Source organism: Eptatretus burgeri, chromosome 2 (assembly GCF_056783735.1).
Source record: "Eptatretus burgeri isolate ZD-2024b chromosome 2, Ebu_testis_v1, whole genome shotgun sequence".
Lineage (NCBI taxonomy): Eukaryota > Metazoa > Chordata > Myxini > Myxiniformes > Myxinidae > Eptatretus > Eptatretus burgeri.
In genome coordinates, this window is record NC_140962.1 from 26,949,729 (window position 1) to 26,966,114 (window position 16,386).

General features: G+C 41.4%; 1 protein-coding gene across 1 annotated transcript in view; it reads right to left on the reverse strand.

Annotated features, from left to right (window-relative positions):
• Window positions 1–8,576: 8,576 nt before the first annotated feature.
• The window catches only part of LOC147031659 (uncharacterized), a 58,867-nt gene continuing 51,057 nt past the window's right edge, over window positions 8,577–16,386 (reverse strand). Inside the window, exon 6 of the mRNA XM_085866483.1 lies at window positions 8,577–10,590. Coding sequence (XP_085722609.1) covers window positions 9,602–10,590 — 989 coding nt within the window. The 3' untranslated portion in view covers window positions 8,577–9,601. The remainder of the gene's footprint in view (window positions 10,591–16,386) is intronic.

The window sequence follows — 16,386 nt, forward strand, 5'->3', positions numbered from 1 at the left end:
TCGGCGCCGTCTGTGAAGTAAAATTGTATAAGTGTTGCCATGTGCTCGCGTAATCGGTATTAGATCTGCATTGTCGCATTTGCTTTTTGTCTTCTTTTCTATGTGCTTTTGGTGGAATTGTATATGTGTGCTTTCCGTTCATCGCGGATAAATGTGCTTTATGTTGAACTGTTTCCCGCTTCGCTTCGTCATTTCTCTCATTGAATCCTCATCTTGCTTCACGTAAAGGGTTGGTAGTGGGCTGAATACGCCTGATAATTAATCGAACCGTCGAGGCCGACGATAACACCGCTCGGTTATCCCGATAGTACGGAACGGGTCGCTTAAGTGGCCCGTGTCCGAAGTCGACCTGCGGCGAGGTGCGATCGCCCGGTCTACCCTCCGTGTGGGTACTTAGGTAGGTCGAATTTGGCGAGCAACCCTATCCCACGCGGGGGCCGATTGGCTCGATCGCGGTGAGACCGAAAGGTGCACCCGTGACTGGTTCCTGGCGTTAGTCCGAGAGGGTCACGACTGGATTGTCCGTCCGGTGGGCGACGTGCCGCGATTCGAGTTACGTGGCCGTTCGCACGCCGGCGGGCGCGAATCTGTAACAATATAAACGACTGCTGTAAGTTACATTAGCCGGCTCACCATACACACTGCGGGACTGCGTACTTCTTGATGCACCGCCCATCGTTCGAAGCATCAGGTTGATAGTTTTACAGTTGCGTTGGGAATCGAACGCAGGTAGAAAGCTCAAAGATGCGTTTACTATTTCATTAATAAATAAATATATATTTTTATAGCCATTTATTGCTGTTCAGGAGCTTGTACACAAATCACAGGCAGGATGAACACGTTGCTGCACTTATATACTAATAACAAAGGCAAAAAGTAAGAAATCTGAGAACTGGGATTGGGAGGATAACCCAAACCGAGACCTCGAGGAATTTGAAACTCGTCTATGAGCTGTCGAGCCTGGGTTCGAATCTCGACCCGGCTCTTAACTGTCATCCTGCTGTTATGTTTGTCATGCAGGGCGAGTCATGCAGGCATCGATCAATGGGTATGGACGTTAAGCTTGGCATCCCGAATGCTTGCACGAGTACGTGGACGGTAAAGATCGCACATCGTCTTTCGCGAAGAGTACTCGCAAGTTATCTCCGGCACCCTGGACAAATCCTTGCCACCCTCAGACGAACGAGACAGGGCAGGCCAGCCAGTTTCATGAAAGACTTTGGCCAAAAACGCCTCCCAGCCGACTGCGTAAGAAGGTTGGTATAATTGGGGATGTTAAGTAAGCCGGTTTATATAATCGTTGATATTTGTTTGGCACAGGTTACAGGTGAGATCTATCAAATGGCATTTTGTGTTCGAGCCTTCGTGGTACATACACGTTTTTTAAAAAATTGCTGATGTATGCCTTTTGATGTTTGTAAATACCTGTGTGGTCCATGGGTCCTTGTACTCTGAACATTTCAGGTTCATGGAAGAGTGGGGCAGGTGGGGGTATGAATATCAGTGTGACAGGTGTGCAACAGTTGGATGTAATAAGAAGAAAAAACTGCAACCTGCAAGTAAGAGGGTTGACTTCGGAAGCGTTATTGGGGGTAATAAAGATTGTGGGTAAGGATGGGGGACACCACGAGATGGTGATGTTAATGCATGCTTGAAGCCCTGGAGGGAAGAGCAGGATATACTGTAGAAGCCTCAGGCAGTGTGACCACTCCTCATTTTCATAAATGCCAAGGTGAGCCAATGAAAAAAGCCAAGAATTCACAAGGTTTCGGAAAAGCGATGATAATAGAAAACCTTTACGCCAAGAAAACCTATAGAAAACCAAGACGCCAAGGTGAACAACGAATAGCCAAGATCTTGTGAAAAAAAAGCCAAGGAGTGGTCACACTGGCCTCAGGAGGTAGATCCACAGACGGGAGAACCAAAGAACAAACAAACGTGTGCAGTCGGCCTGGATTTTGTAAATGTCACCAGGAGGATTTACTGGAACAACATGGACAATCCTGGGGCTTCTGGGGAGGGTTGGAGGGCTGAGAGAGCAGAGGGAGCAGCACTGGAGAAGAGGTGGTTAAAAACAAGAGACCACCGACCTTCCTGTGATGTGAAAGTAACAGAGATTGTGCTTCAGCCTCGTCACAGGCGATTGCAATAATGTTGAAATCTTTAGATTCCACGGAATTCAAGAGACGGGTGTGATGTTGAGGCAACAGCCCATTGTGTGGAGTGCAGTACCCTACCGACCTATGGACTAACTTATTGTAAGCTGGGAGTTGCTCTGATTTTTCCAGGAAAGAATTGTGATGACTGAGGATGTCCAGTCTGCAACTGACATTGAAGGTCGGCATTGCTACATGGTTCACCCAGGAGAGATGATGGCTGATGGAAGTTTCAAGTGAAGGTCTCACATTGGTCTTTCTGGTACTCTAACCTGAAGGTATAGTCAGTGCTGGCCAAAGCAAGCCCATGGGGAGACTTATAAGGGGTCGTTTTTCCTTTGCCTTCCCAATAGTAGTCGAGGCAGAAAATTGGAGCTCACGTACTCTTCGCAAAGGACACCTTGGGACAATCCTGGCAGGTGGAACATCCGGTTTAACGTCAATCCGAGGGACGGCACAAACACACACACACACATCGATGCCTCACCCTGCCTGCGAGACACCAGGGTAGCAGTTTATATCCGGATCAAGATTCAAACCCGGGTTAGACAGCTCAGACGAGTGTGCGTACCTCGAGCTCTCGGCTGTCCTGCCTGCCAATCCTATCAATCTTTATTACTCATGGCCAGAACTGATTAATAATTACACTGATTTCATGAAATGTTTCCCATTTTCTTTGATAATTCCAACACAAAGATGAACAAAGCCATTTTAGATCACCTGTGTTTATGGCCATCCTTGACTTCATGACCAACCTCATTGCAGCGTTGCCTTAAAACCAACGTAACCAAAATTGAGAAGGTTCTTATTATTGATCCCAAAATTGAGAAATTATTATTATTATTGATTCTTTCCTGTAGATTATTTGCAAAAATCACAATAAGGTAATGAAGTTACTCATTGGCCCTGAAGGAGTCAGCTTTTAGTGCACCATTTCTGTGCATAACATTTTGCCTCATTGGCCCAGGCCCCAAAATAGACAATCCATTGTGGGTAATAAAATTAGTTACCTTTGGGATGCAGTTGGTGAGAGTAATTGTTCGTGGTATGCATGCCGTGATCAGAGTGCACATGAGCACATGATGGTTGTAATTTATCATTGAGTATGTATGACATCATGAATAGCTAGAAAATGTTTTTATTCATTCGGGTTTGTCTTTAAACAAAGCTTCCACATTCAGCTCATTACATTTTAATCTATCTTTGATTTGTGCTCAGTGATGCAATTATTGTTTTCAAGATATTTTAGAATTTTCCTTGTCGAGTGATAGACAAATGAGCACTCCTTACATATAAAATATAGTTATTACTTTCAAAATGGAAGATTTTTTTCAAGTTTATTGGTTGGTTTTGTTATTCTGTCTATCTGTCTGTCTGTCTGTCTGTCTGTCTGTCTGTCTGTCTGTCTGTCTGTCTGTCTATCATCTGCAGGTCAAATTTTCAACCGATCTTCACGAAACTTCACCACATGGTAGAGTTTGTCATAAAGAAAAGCCTGTTGTTTTTGAAGTCAAAAGGTCAACATAGGCCAAAGGTCAACAAATTAGGTGGGATTTCTAACTTCTTCTATTTTCATTCGATTGACTTGAACTTTGAAGATGATTTATATTTCAGGTCACTGAATTCAACGAGCCAATAATTATTTTTGAGGTCAACACAGGCCCAAGGTCAACAACTAATGTAGTATTTCTAAAATCCTCAATTTTCATCCGAATCACTTGAAATTTAAAGAGGATTTGCACATTTGGTCATTGAATTCAACCACCAATTATTTTTAAGGTCAAATTTGTTTTATGGATTTTGCAAGTACCGTGCTCTGCACAACGTCGTCTTCTTGTTCTGTCTGTCTGCCTGTCTGTTTATCGGCTACAGGTCACAATTTTACATAGGTTTTCACAAAACTTCACCACATGCTGGAGTTTATCATAAGGAAGAAATCGATTGTTTTTGAGGTCAAAAGGTCAACGACTTTGAGATTTCTAAAATCCTCAATTTTCATCTGATTGACTTGAAACTTGAAGGGGATTTATATTTCAGGTCACTGAATTCAACCAACAAATTATGTTTGAGATCAACATGGACCAAAAGGCAACGTAGGCCTAAGGTCAACAACAAAGGTGATATCTCTAAAATCCTAAATTTTCATCCGATTGACTTGAAATTTGAAGAGGATTTATATTTCAGTTCACTGATTTGAACTAGCCAAATTTTGGGGGGTTCAACATCGACCAAAAGGTCAACATACGCCAAAGGTCAACAACTTAGGTGGGATTTCTAACTTCCTCAATTTTCATTCAATTGACTTGAACTTTGAAGAGGATTTATATTTCAGATCACTGAATTCAATGACCAATTATTTTTGAGGTCCACAGAGGCCAAAAGGTCAATATAAGCCGAATTTCTAAAATTGTCAATTTTCATCCGATTGACTTGATATTTTGAAAAGGAGTTGCATATTAGGTCATTGAATTCAGCCACCAATTATTTTTGAGGTCAAATTTATTTAATGGATTTTGCAATTATTGTGCTCTGCATGACGTCATCATCTTGTTATTATTAATATCATTTATAGAGTCATGGTTAGCATCTTACACACAGTAGTTACCATTCTGATATTGTGGTTTTCCCACTAATGTGTAATGAGTGTAATTACTTGTTTTCAAAGAATGGGATAACAAATATATGTATATATATATATATATATATATATATATATATATATATGTATGTATATATATATATATATATATATATATATATATATATATTATATTGTTACGGATCGGGAAACCATAAGCATTCAAACATACAGATGTCCCAAGAGTCAGTTATTTCATTAAGTACATGTGAGACAGGTCCCTTCCTTTTGTCTAGTGGGAGTATCAAAGCTGTGCGTTGCGATGTCGTTTTAGGTAGGTTATTAAATATTTACATCCAATAACCATCCCATCCCCCATCACGATCCACTGCCCACCTGCATCTCTGGAGCCTCGTGTTTCAAGGCAAAATATTTGTGAAGTACCTTTATGGGCGAGTCCGCACTCGTGGAGTGGGGGCGGGGTTTTCCCGGCATAGCCAAAATCCTGCCCAGAAAGGGCGGACCCATGGGAGCCCCGTCCAATCAGGGCAGACAGTGATGTCTGTTCCACCAAGCCCCAGCCCCGTTCGGGGAGGTCCATAAAAGTTATCACGCCATCCTCAGTGGGGAGTTCGGTGGAGAGTTCTGTGGACGGGAGTTTTTGGGTGGTTGTTCGTCGTCGTGGTTGTTGGGTTGCGCTGGAGTTCGGAGAGTTGCGAGGAGCGTTGCCGTGAAAGAGTCGTGGAGTTCGTACAGTGCTTGCAGTGAAAGGCTTGGAGTTCGTGAAGCAACCCTGAGAGCGGAGAGCGTTGGACCCTGATCCCCACCTCGGACTCCGCTCTACTCAACCCGGGCTCCTTTGCAGATACGGTCTCCACGCGTGCGGCCGTGGAGCGAGCTGCACGACCATTAATGGGTGCCGCACCACGGAGCACTCCATCCCTCCAACGTGCAGGTACCCCGCCGAACCGCGACCCCAGATCGTCTCTCTCCCTGGCTGCGGGGGTCCAATAAAACATCTGGATTTCTTATCATCTGAGTGTGCGTATGTGTGTGGGCCAGTTTTGTAAGTAGAAACTGTAAGTATTTTTGAACATTGTAATTTTTGCCTGTTTATTCCTGCGTATGTCTGCTCTGTGTCTTCTTTATTGTAAATAAATTATTATTAGAAATGTTCCCATTCGTTTTCGTCTTTTTCTTCATTGGTCCAGCATGGTTCGGATCTCAGTTTTAGCCGGGTTTTTATACCGAGTTGGTAGTTGGAACTCTACCGCAGTCGGTAGAGTGACCTGGTTCGAGCAAGATGTTGCCGAGGGCGTGGTTCCCCGGTAGTCGAAATTGCGTAGTTAATTAGGTAAATTGGTTTTTGACAAAAAGACCCTACGCTACGCGGTTGAGATATTGGCTTCCACGGTCGGTTCAGTGACCCACCAGCTTACGGAGTTTCCCGAGAGCGACGGCGTACAATTCCAGGGAGTCTGGTGGAGACGACGTAACCTCCCCCACCTAGTGGTCGTTCTCGCCACCGGTTCCCGTCCCGCAACAATATACTCCTCGGGTCACCTACTTGTCCAAGTATGCTCTCCCCTTGGGGTAAGTTTTGCATTTCATTTTTCATTTGTGTCTGCTTTCCAATGGTTCTGTGATTTATTTTTTTTCCTGGTGGAAGGCTTCAATGTCCACTGGCATGCAAAAGTACCGACCATGCTTCCCAATTTTCCAGGTCACTCACCTGCATTTTTTTCATTTATTTATTTTTATTTGTTTATATTTTCATTTACAGATATTTTCCGATGGTTCTGTGATCCCCCCCCCCCCTGCTGTTTTGGCTTCAATGTCCACCAGCATGCAAAATTTCAGCTTTTTACATCACCGAAAAGGTAATTATCTTTAATATCAGTCGGTGAGTTGGTGAATCAGTGGTTAGAAAGCTTCATATTATACGAGTGTGGTGTGCTTACACATTGTGTAAGCATACGAACCGTGTTTACCCATTGTCTTGGTTCGCTAACCTACATTTGATTTTTTCATTTATTTATTTTCTTCTTTTGTTTCATTTATTTATATTTTCATTTACGTAGGTTTTCTGACGGTTCTGTGATGTTTCCTGGTATATAGGCTTCGATGTCCGTCGGCACACAAAATTACCATGCTTCCCCATTGTCTCGGGTCACTCACCTGCAATTTTTTTCATTTATTTATATTTTAATAAATGGATGTTGTCCGACGAGTCTGTGATTTTGAAGTTTCGGTGTACCAGGTTTGATGTCCATTGGCACAAAAAATTGCATCTTTTTACTTTACCTGGAAGGTACCAATTTTTAATATCAGTCAGCGAGTCAGTCAGTGGTGCGAAAGAACTTTATATAATATTATATATATATTGTTCAGTTTGAAACATAACCCAAAGCCAACCAATAAACAAGTCCAAGTAGACTCTGCTTCCCAATTTTGATACAAACAGGAAAGAGAGTCCTCCTCAGGTGATGTTTCACTTGCTATCCACAAGCCTTCTCAAGCCTTGAGGCCCACTAGGTGTATATATTATATATATATATATATACATATATATATATATATATATATATATATATATATACATATATATATATATATATATATATATATATATATATATACATATGTACAGGATGAGTCAAAAGTCCAGTTTCTGGACTTTTGACTCACCTGTGTATATACAGTATACAATATATACAGTATACAATATATATATATATATATATAGATTTCCAAATACATCAAGGCCTCAATGGAGATTAAAATGCCAAGATGGAAGATTTTGTGGTGTAATGGAGTGATGTGCTATGTTCCGCTGGTTACGGTCCTTTGTTCCCGAAATGCAATTCACAGGGATCAATGTGCCTGATTGAACACATATCTATCGTTGACATGCACACCGTGTCATAGATCATGCTAACGATGCTGTGGCTTCACAGGAATATCATTTTACATAATTCTCCAATCTCGTACGGACCAGCCTATAACCGATGCAAAATGTACAACACTTTGTCTTGTCCTGTTATTGGATTGCTTTATTTCGTTTGCATTTCAAAATTAGTGCTTTTGCACCTCAGTTTCCATTCCGTGGAAATTTTAATCAAAAATGCTGCTGTGTCAGTCAGAGGACGTAAAGCTGGCTATCCAAAGTCAATTAGTATGTGCACTTCCAAAAGTATATCTCTGGTGAATAAAACCATTGCCAGATAGTCAACGATTCAGGACCTACTCTGGCTAGACACCTTTCCAGCTGTCCCGACACAATTGCTCCAGCATTGTTGGCTAAATGGGTGTTTATTACAAATGTCTGGCACTGGCACACAGTGACCTACTTTGAGACATATCCCACCTGAATATTGGTGGAGGAAAAGAGCCAATAAACGTTTTTGAGAAAAAAATGATGGGAGAGCTTTCTTTATTAACCTTTATTGATATCATATTAGCTGAGATTACATTATAGTGTTTATGTTTAAAAATTTGTTTCATTATGTACAGTATACATTTGTTCGTCGATTTGTTTCTCTTCAAACCGTTTGGCACGATCGGCGCCAAACTTGTAAATAAATAGCAAATCACATTCAAAATAAACGACATGATTCAAAAGAATGTCACAAGGAAATATCTACGACAATTTCATTAACAGGACAAGTGGGGTAAACAAGTGTAAATGAAGGATTTTAAAGATTCGTTTCAAACTAGAATATATATATATATATATATATATATATATATATATATATATATATATATATATATATATATATATATATATATATATATATATATATATATATATATATATATATATTTTAAGTGATTTAGAACTTTGAGAATAAATCATGTCATGAGTTTAATGAGTGTAACAAGTAAATTTGGTGTATGTTAATACAGAAATATACAGTTATGCAGGAAATATGTTCAGTGTTGGGGTTGTAACACCACCTAATTTTCCCACCAATACCCCCCTCCCCCCATCCCATGATGCCAAAAATGCTCTGTCGAGGCAAGAAAAAGATTTTTTTTTTTAAAGAAAAGATTAAAAAATAAAATAAAACTGGAAAAGGGTTTTGTGAAAATATCTGTTTCTGATATCTAACTTTCCAAAACGAAATTCAATATTCCTTCTTCATTCAATCCTTCCTATTATGCCTTTGTTGTTTTAGTTGCTTTTCATTTTTCCTTTCTTTCAAGTTATTGCTTCCATAAAATCCTTATTATACAATATTGCTGATATATTATTGTGCTCTATTTTGTATTATTGTGCTCCTATAATAAGCACGTCTATTTCCATCCAGTGCATCGTACGGTTAAAGGTGTTTCGTGCATTGTGTTGTTTAGCCATAAATATTGTGCTTCACAAAATGTACTATCTTTGTTGTATGAGGGTACAACTTTGTTTATTTTTTTTTTTATCATCATGAAACGGCTCGTCATTTTCTCATGAGAGATGGAGCCAGGCCGTCCGGTCACCTTTTGGTGCGTTTAACCGGACTGCTGCGTTATAATGCATTTTAAACTATTATATATGCATACATTAGCATAGCATGGAATAATAAGGAATAGTATTCTCTCATAATGTACAACGACAGGATAAAATGCAAAAATGATAAATATTTTCTGCAGACCAACCACAAGTTAATATTAGGCCCTATCCCTAGCCAATCACAATACGGCTTACAACATTGTGTATAATATAAGTAATGCTATTGTATAGGCTAATAATAATAGTAGATATGTCTTTTTCTCTCCTTCTTCAGTACTGTGCTCGATGACGATGTATTGTGTACAATGATTGTGCAATTCTGTGCTCACATGCATTACTTTCCACCCACCTCTTTCAATGTACCAATTATCTATCACTTGAGCCAATCACTTCTTTTACCTCACTCACTGAATTGCTCACACCTTTACTTTTACTGACTTTTTCATTCTCACATTTCATCTGCATTTCATTCCCTACGTCACTTTCAGTCTCATCTTCTCGTTGTTTTTGTCTTTCCTGCTTTTCCGGTTCCATCATTCCTTCAACAAATATGTTATCTGTAACGTACGATAATTCATCGACCAAAACGTCGCTATTGATGTTTGTTGCATCTTCCTCAGAAGGCGTTTTTGGGTCAGTTGATGTGAGGGTAGAGCAGAGAGAGGGAGAGCGCGAAATGGTGGATGGGGAGATGGATGGGGAAGCAGGTTGAGAGCACGTGATGCAGCAGGAGACGGATGAAGAGTGAGTAACCGAGGGTGATATTGAACGACATTCGGAAATGGAAGGAGACACGGGTGGTGAGTGGGAAGTGGTGGGAGAAATTGAGGGAGAGTGGGCATAGGATGCTGAGAAAATGGGAGAACGTGTAACAGGTGTGGAGAGGGGGGAAATGGGAGAAGAGCTGGAAATGGTGAGGGAAATGAAAGGAGAGTGCACAACTGAGCAAGAGGAAACGGGGGGACAACATGTGCCAGGTGCACACAGCGGAGAGGTGAGAGAAGATCGGGTAATGGAAGAATGTAGCAACGAAAGGGATGGGCTGTAGGTTGGTTTAAGGATGTGGTTGAAGCCAGAACTGCATTCGGTGCTGGTGGTATGGTGATTGTGATTTTGTAGCTTGTGTGTTATATTGAGGGCAGAACTACTGGATCCTTGGGCAGCGCAATGAGTGGGGTTGTGAGTGTGTCCATTGGAAGGACCAAGTGGCAGCCAGTGCGATCGAGGTGGCAGAAGAAATGGAGCAGGTTGTAACAATGGTGTAGATTCCTGCTGTGGAGCAAGAGGAGTTGTAGTTGGAGCAGGCTTTCGATATGGACGAAACAGGCAAGATGGTCTGAGCCTGGACCAGGAATCTAGGAAAAAATATAGTATTGGAAATAAGAGTTAATTTCTAGAACAACTCTCATTTAATAACCAGCTTCAGAGGAAAATGATCCGCTTACGCCTTAACATAACATGAATGGAACTAAAACGGTACTCGGTAGAGCGCATACCTCTGCCAGGCTGAACAGTTTGTTTTATATCCCACTAATCGGCCGGATCTGCATCTGGACCATTCGTCCATGTCACACCCCAAAATCTAATTGGCTTGCTCTTGTCACCTAACCAATTCATCCACCAAGTTTTGTCATAAGTCATCCATAACTTTTAAAAATATCGTGCTTTGTATTGTCAGTTAATGGTGAAGAATCACTTGAAAAATTCTAGTATCCAGGTCCAGATCCAGAGCTTCACCAAAATCTAATCGATTCGTCCTTGTCACACACCCAATCTGTCCACCAAATTTAATCTGAATCCATCCACAACCTTTTGAGATATCCTGCTCACAAATGGACAAACAGATGAAAAATAATTCAAAGAGTGACAACTTGGAGAAACGGAGCGGCACTCGGTGGAGCACATACCTCTGCCAAGCTGAATAGTTTACATTTTGTATGCCACTGATAGGTCGGATCTGAATCCAGATCTTAACCAAAAACGAATTGGCTTGTTCTTGTCACCTAATCAACTCATTCACAGAGTTTTGTCACAAGTCGTCCACAACTTTTTGACATATCATGCTCGACATAGTTTTGACCCTATCTCTTTAATGGTGAAGAATCATTTAAAAATTAAATAATTCTCGTATCTGGATCCAGATTCGGATCTTCACCAAAATTGAATCAATTCGTCCTAGTTACACACCCAACCTGCCCACCAAGTTTCATGTGAATGCATCCAGAATCTTTTGTGACATTGTGACATCGCACCACTGTGACATTTATATCGTTTTTGGCCCAATCTCTCAATGGTGAAGAATCACTTTTGAAATTCTCAGATTCGGATCTTCACCAAAATTAAACGTTGCTGTTCTTGGCCGGTCAACTACACACACACACAAACAATTTCAGAACGATTGTTTGAAAACTGTGGCCAGAAGTTGTGTGACAAACAAACAGACAAACAACATACTTTGTGAAACTTTTTTTCGCCAAGTAACAAACAAACACAACTTCCGTCCACTTCGGTGTTGGAGGTATTAACAGTATTACTCAACACTTGTGTGGATTTCGTTAAACAAATAGTCTTTGAGAGGGACTTTGATAAGATAATTGCAAAAAAAAATTCAGTCTTCGTTTGGATGACAGTTTGCAAAATGGAGCTTCAATTTACTTCCGTCCCCTATCGGTGGAAAACTTGCAGTGGTTTTAATGAAAACTTTGTGCTTTTCATCTATTCAAGCTTCGTGTGAACATGTTTCACCCTCGTTGGTGCTCGTGAGCGTGAGCTAGGCATCATCCCCGACTACTTCTTGGAATGGCCACATAACCGATTTGTACGTCAAACTCTTCCTGGCTTTATCGATGTGAGACCTTGTGGCACTAGCATCTACTGCCACCAGGTGTCCTACCAACAATGGTTGATGGCAACGGCAATGGTCATTGTAAAAACCTTCTGTAGGCCTCAAAGAGCAAGTATAGCTCGGATTTTGATATTAAAACAATGAATCATTCATCTCACTGTGACTCGTCGTGGCGAGAAACTGCGATAGTTTTAATAAGCAATCTGTTCTCCATTTAGTCAACCCTCTGCTGGGGAGGAGCCACCACTTGGACATCATTTCATTCTTATTGGGGGTATCTCAACATGGAGTTGATGTATTATCCAGTACATTTATACTCCCATAACTTGCCTTCTGGTTCCGGGTCTGAGCGCGTTGGACATTGGCTCATCATACAGTGCCTCCTTCCAGTTCATCAAAGCTCGGTATTCTGGATCAGATCCGTCATGTCTTTCTGTTATCATTCAATCCCTGTATTTTCGGTTATGTTTTCATCCAATTTTCCGTGTTCAACCGTACATTGTTGTGGAGTATTGTCGAATGTGTGTCCCTTTGAGTGTCTGGCCAACTCGCCAAGGCCTCAGCCAGTGGGCGTGCCAATTCTGTCTCTCTTTTGATGATACGTGCCTCATTTCGCTTTTTCATCCTTGGTGTTCGCCTTTTTACACTTCTCACCTCTATCTTATTTCCCCTTTTCCTCCCTTCAAATTTTTCTTTTTCTTTTTCACTCCAAAAAAAATAATAATTTTTTTATCCCGTCCTTTCTCAATACCTCGCAATTGAATTAAAATTCCTCTGAATTGAATTAATTTACTTCTTTCTTTGAAAAGATTTCCACAAACATTAAAAAAAATGCTTCATTTGCCTTGTTTCTCTGTTAGGAATATCACACGTTTTCTTCTCATTCATAACTATCAACTATTCTTATTCACAATGTTTCCTTACCAAACCTGTCGTACTCACAAATGCTCAATCCATCAACCGTTCCCCCTATACCTGCAGTATTACTTACCTCCGTTCCTTTAACAACCCCTCATTTCACCCATCCTGTGACATCTGTCTCCCTATATCGAAATTGGGGATCATGATAAGTCCAGTTTGCAGAGGGTGCCTGCACATAACCATCAACTCTCCTCCTTGTCCATAAACGCTGTCAAACCCATACACAAATTTGACCACGGTACCCTCTCCCTTGTCATCCCTTATACACCTGCATCCTCCCAACTTCATCCCTTCTCTGTGTCCCACTCTTCAACATCCCTCCACCTCATGTGCCCTCTTTCTGCTTCCCCCTCACCTCACCCCCTCCCACTATCTTCCCCTTGCCCTGCCCCATTCCATCTTCCCCATCACCCTGCCCTTTTTCCTCCCCCCCCCCTTGCCCCATCCCTTGCTACATTCCTGCATCCTGCCAAGAGTGACAGACCACATGGGTGGCCAATTTATATTGGATATTGACGTGGGCCATGTGCAGCTCTATATAGATTCCATAGGAGACGTGATTTGCACTTGAATTTCCAGGATCACTCAAGGTGACGATAATTGTAACATTATATGGTGCGCTTCCAATTTCCTGATTGGGTTTCTTTCCTCACTGCTTTGTATACACATGACCAATACATTTCTGAACTGAGAATCCATAGTATGTTTCAGTTTAAAAGTTGCTTTTTAATTTTCTTTTGTTAGGATATATACAGCAGTTGCTGTTATATAATTCCTGGTGTTGGCTTAATGGTTCGGGTGGTGGACTTTGGATCTTAGGGTCCTGAGTTCAAATCCCGCCCACTGTTGAATTAATACCAGGTGGGGTTAACTCGGCCTGTCATCCTTCTGAGATCGGAAAAATGAGTGCCAGCTTGCTGGTATACTGTGTCAGAGTGGTGACCCATCCAGGATTGTGCCCAATAGCCAAGGAGACTGCTCAGGCAGCACCAACGCTCTGTACAGAGTGTGCTCCCAATCTCCTCTTCCTGTTTTATGCTCCTTTATACAGTACCAGAAGAACAAGAAAAAGTTTTTAACGAAGGAGAAGCATGTGAAGGGTAAGATGGAAAGGAGAGCAGTGGCGTTGGGCTTTGTGATGCATCCTATTTGCATAGACTGGTTATGTAAGGCCACAGACTATCTAATCACCTCTTTTAAGCTATATAAAGAGTTCCATGATTTCAGGCACAACACACAATCATATGGGTGATGCACATGACCTTTTGTTCCTCATGGATCAGTCATACGTGTAAAGTTTCACCTTGATTTGTTGTCATTTCAGAAATTTTTGAAGGTATATATATATATATATATATATATATATATATATATATATATATATATATATATATATATATATATATATATATATATATATATATATATATATATATATATATATATATATATATATATATATATATATAACCTTCAAAAATCTTCTCTAAAATTACAACAAATCAAGGTAACATATATACATATATATATATATATATATATATATATATATATATATATATATATATATTAATATTAATATATATATATATATATACATACATACATATATACGGTATGGCTGCCGAAGCATGTGACCGATGACGTCAATTTTTTTTTTCTGTGGACCAATTTATTCCCAGATGACCCTCAAAAATTTTCATACTGATCAGATGTAACCCTGTACATATGTAATAATGACGTCATAACAAAGGCACCTATGACGCTATAAAAAATGACATATTCCCTACGAAGAGTACTTGCAATGTATCAAGTTTCAATTTTTTCCTTGGTGTGGTTTCAGACATAGAGAAGTTCAAAATTTTTCTATTTTCTTAGCATCGCTGTGACACCACGTGACCTATGATGTCATAAATATCATTAAAACATTCTATATGAATAGTCGCTCCAATGGTGAAAATTTGATCTCAATCTGACATGCGGTTACGGTGAAAAACTCATGTTCTGTGTGGACGAACAGGCAGACAAACAAACAGAACCGAATGGAACACCCTCTCCTCTGGCGAGGGTAAACTTGTAAAGGGATGTAGGGATGGATGCTACTCCAATAAGTATGAAAACATGGTCAGGATGGTCACAAGAAATGAGAATGTGAAGCCATCCCTACATGTTTTCTTGAATAATATTGTTACGTTTGAGGAGGAGTATGCATTCAAAGGGTAATTAGGATGTTTAATTAGGTATGCTATGCTGTTCGAGTTTACCAGGATCTCGATGAAATAAGTAGCAATTCAGTGGTGATAAGTTGTCTAGTAAATGTCCATTTCTTTAAGGGGGAAATGATAATTGTCACGTAATTAGACAGGGAGACGGGATAGGATAAGTGTGTCTGCGTAAACCCTTTTAGAATTCCCTGGAGGCTTGCCGTGACGTCACAGGACAGTGCTGCGGATGGCTCCGCCCCGTGATCACGATTGGCGGAAGGCGACTGCGAAGGGCCAATAAAAACGGCTCGAATGGAAGCGATGAGGACTCGAGGATAAAAAGGCTCTGTTCGGGGAAAAGGGAGGAGGAAGAAGATCGGGACAGAAAATCCGTTTTGGTGGAGGCTGTTGTGCTGGGAGAGTGCAGTGTTGTTGCGCTGATTCGATCCTGTTTTTCATCGTGTCTCGAGGCCTTCCTGTGCCTCGTGCCTCACCTTGGTTGGCTCTGGGGTTCTGCTGGCTCGGAGTACGGGGTCGAACGGCGGGCGGACCTGCCTCCCTCTTCTGCTCGCAACTTGGCGCCAGAACTGGTTCCCTGACGGCTGTGAGCGGACTTGGACCAGAACCAGGAGGTCGACAGCACCACGGTGTCTGCTGCCCCTGACGGGCGCAACGCCAGCTCGTCCGACGCCAATCCAGGGACTGTTGCGTCCACACTATGGGCCAGCCTGACCACCAGGACCAGCTACGTTGTGTGTGTGTGTGTGTGTGTGTGTGTGTGTGTGTGTGTGTGTGTGTGTGTGTGTGTGTGTGTGTGTGTGTGTGTGTGTGTGTGTGTGTGTGTACCTGGCACCTTAGAGGGTTTGAGATTTGTATATTCATTGGAATTGTCTGTGTTTTCCCCACGCCCGAACCCACACTACCATCCCGTCGAATCGCCCCAGATCCCTTTTCTTGCCGAGTCTTGTTATTTCTGGTTAAAGAAATAAACGTTATCAACTCAGTGAAAAGCGACTCGTGCCACCTTCCTCATCCCGTTTGCGGTAGAGCGATTGAAACCGCCATCTTTGGGTTATAGAAATAAACCGCCTCCATCGTTTCGGCTCATTCTACGTTGGCGGGACTGTTCAAGTCCCGTGGACGTCACATTGGTGTCAGGGTGTTGGATGTTCGAACCCCTC